Source organism: Blennius ocellaris, assembly GCF_963422515.1.
Source record: "Blennius ocellaris genome assembly, chromosome: 20".
NCBI classification, from domain to species: Eukaryota; Metazoa; Chordata; class Actinopteri; order Blenniiformes; family Blenniidae; genus Blennius; species Blennius ocellaris.
In genome coordinates, this window is record NC_137669.1 from 3,303,709 (window position 1) to 3,310,594 (window position 6,886).

At 45.6% G+C, this 6,886-nt stretch overlaps 1 protein-coding gene across 2 annotated transcripts in view; it reads left to right on the top strand.

Annotated features, from left to right (window-relative positions):
• Positions 1-6,886, top strand: part of trappc9 (trafficking protein particle complex subunit 9) — a 270,086-nt gene that overhangs the window by 131,864 nt on the left and 131,336 nt on the right. For both annotated transcript variants that reach the window (XM_080515759.1, XM_080515760.1), the window contains one exon: positions 1,999-2,141. In XM_080515759.1, the coding sequence (XP_080371885.1) occupies positions 1,999-2,141 (143 nt within the window). The remainder of the gene's footprint in view (positions 1-1,998; positions 2,142-6,886) is intronic.

The window sequence follows — 6,886 nt, forward strand, 5'->3', positions numbered from 1 at the left end:
GTTAATGCCTCCCATCCTGTTTTGTGAAGATTTTTCTCCAAATGCAAACATTTCCACACATCGTCAAGCATCGCCGGCGCTCGATCCACTGGAGGGGGCGAGCGACGGTCCCAGATGTGATTGGAGAGCAGCTGATTGCCGGGATATCTGCGCCTGGATGCGCTTGGCCGGGCCTCCTGACGCCGTTACGACACGCTGGAACGTGGACGCCGCCAGATGATCACTTTTGCAGAACATGAAGCTGTGAAGTAAAGCCCCGTGCACTTGCAGATAAGTGTGACATCAGCATTAGGGCGCCGGCTCTACAATCATCATAATTCTCCCTAATGTTTCCATCTCTCCTTGCTCAGCGTACTGTGCCTCTGTCATTAGCTGGTAATAGGCCAGACGTCTCGCCAGCAGCCTCCTGGTCGCCGCTCCTGAGCCGCTCGCCCCCACAAGAGGGGGTCGAGATTGGAAATGATCAAGGAATCAGTGAAATTTGTTCTGGAAAAGGCACAGCCAGCACCTCCATCAGCAGTCTGTGGAGAGATGATATATGCTGCATAGGGAGGAAGGCGGGCACCTTGGATGCTCCTTTTTTTTTTTTTTTTTTTTTTTAAACTTCAGGCCCATCGCCTGAGTCAGCTTGTGCTCCCTCACCATAAACTGACACTTTGAATTTTCCCATTATATCCTTCGCCCACTTGGCTGCCTGTCCCGTGCCACCGCCACTTTCTACTCTGCACACACGCACACACACACACACGCACGCACACACATACCACGATGACACACAGCCAGCATATCCTACCTGTACTTCACCCACCCAAACACCTACACCTTGTTTCAGGATGCGCTGTGTTGATTGTGAATCATCCGTGTGGATCCAACAAACAAAGCCTCCCTGCACTCCAGGCCCCGCCACCATTTTGCTTCCATCCCATTACGCTGGACAATCGCTGCTCTGCTGCAGTTATTACTGGGCTGTAATGACTTCTAATGCAGCCGTGTTAAAAAGAGGCCCGTTACACTGATGGAATGGTCAGCGGACCTCAATCACTCTCTGGCTTGGTGTCATTTCACAATTATCTTTCACGCACTAATTGGAAATAATCCTCGGATATATTGTTAGAGCTATTGTAATAACACAACTGTATTTATTTCAATTAAATCATGTATGTTTAGTAGGGACGCACTGGTGGCAGTTTTTAAAACGAGCTCACTGTTAATGAGTGTATCTGTCATAATTTAACCATGTGGAGTCTGAAACTCTAGCATGTAGCATGGGTACGAGGGACGTCAGGCTAACTCTTCTGGTCAATGTGTCCGGCGATGAAGGCTTCTTTGATATTTTTTCAGAACATAATTTACAGTTTCTATTCCTTTTATCATCCTCATTAATGTTGAATAACCTCCAAACCAACAGACATCACTCATCGTCTCGTCGACCAGCAGGAATCACTGCTGACACATGATTTCGCAAAAGACTTGCCTCATAGTACTCGTAGTACTCCGTACAGCATTGGACCCGATACCTAATACTCGTCTGTAATGGTGCATTCCTGATGTTTGGTCTTTTCTTCAAACTCCTGGTGGAGCCATTCTAATACATAGTTTTTTTTATAGTGGTGAAGTTTGCCAAGTTGCCTCAAAGTCACATCAATCTGTGTTTGGAAGCTCTGATTCAACTGCAATGCACAATATGTTGATTTCTTATGACAACATGAAAGGGATAAAAGAAAATAATACAATTTAATTAGCAAACTTTTGCAAGATCTTGAGAGCAGAGATCCAGTGGTAAAACAGTTTTATGTTCTGCTCTGTACATCTGTCGAGCTCCTGCAAACACTGCTCACCTTTCTTTGCCCCTCCAGAGTTAAAACTACATTCAGAAACTCGACTTCACACCCCCGGGTTATTGCACTGCCTTCCACATTCTTTGAGCACTTGTCACAAATCACAAAGGTGTGAAACCACCTCCATCTCAATGCATTCCTTCTCTTTGACCTTTTTCAGACTTTGGAAGCCGTGCTTAACTTTAAATACTCTGGGGGAGCTGGCAAAGTGCAGGGCTACTACCGGGAGCTGTCTTTGGGGGTCCACGTTGACGTGGAGCCGTCGGTGTTCTTCACCAGAGTCAGCACCCTCCCTGCTACCAGGTAAGACTCCAAACTCACCTGAGTTCACCTCAACTGATTTCTTTAAAGTCCTCGTGAAATGAAAATTCGACCTACAAAACACTCTGGCTGTCGCTTCTAGGGACATTTCTATGCTAACTGGCCGAAGGGTAAAATGTTAAAACACGGCAATCTGCGAGAAAATAGCTGATAAACGGCGCTATTTCTGCTGCTGGGCGGAGCTTCTGACAATAATAGAGTGACGTCATGAGTTGTGCACACGCCCAAGTTGTGTTTACATTATGGAGGATCAGAGTTTTGATGACGAAGAGGCTGAATTTAATGATATTTCATCATCATCGGGCATTTCAAACCCAGTGATTGATGAAGACACAGTTCTGCCATCGGTGACCCCGTTTTGAACATGTTTGAGGAAGCCGAAGACTGTTCGTCCTCTATTCGTCCTCGTCTCCTCGTCTCCTCGTCTCCTCGTCTCCTCGCCTCAGCAGCCGCCAGTTTTCACCTTTGAGGCTTTGAGGCTCCTGACTTTTGGCAGAACGACTTCCTGGATCATGTCGAAGTGCTTTTCCCACTGCGCAGAATCACCGAAGATGAGTCCAGGTGTTACTTGATCGTCTACTAGCCACCTGAGCTAGCGGCTCCCGCTAGCGGCTAGCCGCCTGAGCCCGACACCCGTGCTCCTTTTCTCCTCTCTGGTCTCTTCCAGGCTCAATCTTTCATCAAGGCTCATAAAACGCCGACTATAACTTCAAAACACTGTAAAAACTTTGATATTTAAGAGGGAAACAAGCCGATATAAACACAACAGATGGAGATCTGCACATCTCTTGACGTCACGCCCACGAAGAAGGATTCCCCCGACTTCCTCGGCTGGAGATTCAAAATTCAAATAACTTTGTTATGCGACAACAGTGGTGGAGCAGAGTCGGAGAAACCTTAGAAGTAGTAGCCCAACTATCGTTTTTTGCAAAGTGGTGTGCTACATTTCACTAGGCCTTTAAGCTGTTACTGCTCTTTAAACTTTTGAAAATTAGCTGGAGAATGCAATACCTTTGAAATGCTCGGTGTGAAATGCTCAGGCAAAATGGGACTTTTGCAGTGCTACTTCACATGTGCACGAGAGTTGTAGAATTCCAGAGTTCTATTTGTGGAGAATTTCTTCAATAACGTACACTGGATCACATGTGAACACACATTTTTTTTGGGAACACCAGGTCCTGAGTGGGCTAATACACTAAAGGAGGACAGTTTGACTGTAGGTCGTCACCAAAAGAATAAGAAATGGGTTTTCTCAGCAGGGGGGTGGCAACACTCTTTGTGAGAGCCATCGAGGAGCGACATAACATGGAGCTTTTACTCCCCCACATTGAGAGGAGTCAGTTGAGGTGCTCGTCTGATTAGAATTAGGTTTACCAAGGCATGTCCCAGTGGGAGGCGTCCCTGAGGTCGGTCCCGGACCCACCGGATTGATTATGGCTTCATGTGTCAAATGTAAATGTTGTTTAAATGAGGATTATACCATTGATTTGGTCTGGGAGCGACTTGGGGTTCCCACAGTTTCGGTGGACAACTGAGATGTTTAGGTTTGTTTGCTGTCTGAGAAAGAAGGACGGATGAAAACGGCTTAAAGAAGCTCGAATGTTTCCATTCTACTCTTCTCCTGTACCTGCACAAGCCAGTGGCCTGTTATGGACACGCCGCCTTCTGAACGTGAAGCTTTTCAGAAATTAAAAAGTAGGAATGGCACCTTTTCCAGTCACTCCTTGTGTAAACAACTGCTGAGTCACCCAGGAGAACCTTCCAAGTATGTTTGCATGATGTGAATAAAAACAGAATGAAAATCTCTATGATTGCCAGTTGGTGGCAGCAAGACGTGTTTTAAACAGTTGGGGTACGGCTGTTTTATTCTCAGTAGCATCTTCTTGTAACTGGAGTCAGGCAGGTTGGGTGACCAGCTGCTGAGATATTCAAAGAGATGATGAAGTTGAATTCTTGTCCGATGCTGGATTCCTGCTGCTGAACATTCCTGGATCTTCTGTGTCAGTCTTTTCTTGTTCCGACGGACAAAGGTGTGGACAGTTTGCACTGCAGACAAGTCCCTGAATCAAGGTTTGTCTGGTTGGAAGCAGAAGCTGCTTCTGCCACAGGTGCCAATGTGAGCACCATCAGAGATGCCGGGATTCTTACTGTTTCCTGCCTTGGCCCAGAGGAAGCTCTTGCACCTCACGACCCCTACATGGCTGGATGTGTGACGATAACAAGCCGCTTCGTCCCTCTTCGTTCCTCTGCATGCCGTGGCGTCTCTACTTTTTCACGTCCGATTCTTCTTTCCAGAGATCAGTTTTTTCATTTTGCCTCAATCCATTTCAAATAAGCTTTGAGGAGACCGCAGTGTCTTTTTGATCCTGACCACCGCGTCTTTTTCGCATAATGCAGCTTTAACTTGCATTTGTGGCTTGCAGGAATAATGTGTCCACAGGCAGTGATTTCTGGAAGTGTTTCTGTGGTTTCTAGCACGCTCTTAATAGACAGCCGCCTGAAGGCGAAAACCTTTCCCTACTCTTTGGGTGTCCGTTTCCACAACAGTTAAACTCAACTTCTTGAAATGGGCGTCCAAGTTGGAACTCTTCGGAAACGCTCTGAATCCGTCTCTGTGGGTTCAGGGAAGAACAAAACCTCTCTGAAATGCTGCTACTTATCACCACGGCTGTCGTAAGTAGTTCCCCTGCACATGCTCAGTAGATTAACAATAACGACAATGTGTTCCTCCAGAGTGTCATGACTCCCAGCCCCTAGTCTCCTGGGACTTGGTAGTTTTATTTTGACAGTCACCGTAATAACAATCCAACTTCATCTTTTGTCCAAACGAATTTCCGTGTTGATGTTTATTTGGTATTGCTCTCTGCGTGCATGTGTATAGTTTCATTACGATAACAAACAACAGCTCCTACTAGTGGCCCAACATCAAAACGACGTCGTCATAGTTTCTGCCACTTCTGTGTGAGTGGACATCGTTTTCAAAACATGTAAAGGTGAAACTCTTCTGAAACGAAAATGCAGTGATGATGCGTTTTCACTTAAAACATCGATAAAATGCAGCCCGAGATCTAAAATGTACAAAAGAATCCTCATCTTTTTCAATTTTACTTATAGGAACATTATTTAAACAGTTTTAGATCTTATAGCCACATTTCTTTGCAGATTGTTGATCTTTAGCCCGTTTTTTTTTTACTTCTCACAGATTCCTCTGCTCAAAAAGGCTTATCTTTCTGCCAAGTTGGCTTTTGGAGATTTGCAAAGCTTTCTGTTTTATTCGCTCATCGATTTCTCAACATGAAGCATCACTTTAACATTTTTGAAACTTGCCTAATATGTATGACGACCACCAGAGGATGCAATACATGCAGGATCTGTTTTCCCAGTTTTCAACATGTATTTGTTCTACCTATTCATATTTTATTACTGGTTACATGGCATACACTTGCTTGTATTAAAAAGCTTATTTATAGAAAAGAGCTGTCTGCAGAAAAATCAAAACCACCATCAAACACTCCCACAATGGAGGTTTTCTGGGTAAAAAAAAAATGTTGATTGGCTTCATGATTTGTCCTTCAGGCACTTTCCTCAGTCACTCATTGATATTTTATAAGTCTTTCTCACCAGTCTAGATGAACTGCTCTGCCTTTATTAGGATTCTCCTGATCCGGTGTGTAGTCTTTGCACCGCTGAGGTACCAAAGGCGTTTATTTGATCATTTAAACCCTTGTCAATGTCAGGTGAATAAAACAATGCTTGAGCACCTGCAGTTCCAGACAACCGGAGAATAATCCACCTCATGGTTCTTCTTCTCCCACTAATACATGCTATTAAACCTCAGTTCCGAGATTTCATTTTGCTTCACATACACGATTTTTATTCCCCTCTCATTTTTTCTTTCTTTTTTTTTTTCCTTTTTGGATTGACGTCGGCCCACTATGACATTATTACTGGCCACATAAAGAAGCCATAGAAACGATATTGTCACTGGCAGGTCAACGACCACTGAGTGTCCAGTCACTCGTTCTTCCTTCACCCACACACACACACACACATCACGTCTTCCGCGCTCGCTTCACTCCTGCTTCCCCCACGACCGGGAAAAGCTCTGGAGACAGATCGAGGCAGAGTAATGGCCACTTGAAGTGAATCATTAGCTGTAATAATATCTGCAGTTTAAGCCATCCATCTTGGCCGGGCGCTGATAGATACGCCGCTCTGGCTGCTATACCATCACGCTGTCATCAAGAACCCCTCCCCCCCCGCCCCCCGCCCCCCCCTCCACCCAGCACGCCCCAACCCCCGTCTGCACCGCCGCCGCACCCTGACGTACAGTACCCAAAAGCTCCTCCACAGATGTGCTGAAAATGGAAAGCTTTAGAGGTTTAAGGCTGCAGATAGTCTGCACAAAAAAGTCAAATAAGTGTTATTTGTCGGAGCTCAGTATCAGATTTAGTAACTCGATAGACTTTACAGGCCCTCCTCATCGGGGTCCTTGACCCTCGCCGGTCTGTCTGAGAAAGAGCTGCTCAAAAACCTGATCACAAAAGCAAAGAGATAAGCTCCCCCTGGCTGAGAGTCCGGCTCCGCCGCACTCCATGAACAAAATGAATGAATCGTTCTCTTTCCTCAAATAGTCTCTGTCTGTACCGATCATCACCGTCTGCACAGCTTCGCAGCCACACTGTTAAATATGAATCGATCCCGAAGCCGTAGCAGGCTGCTGTGAA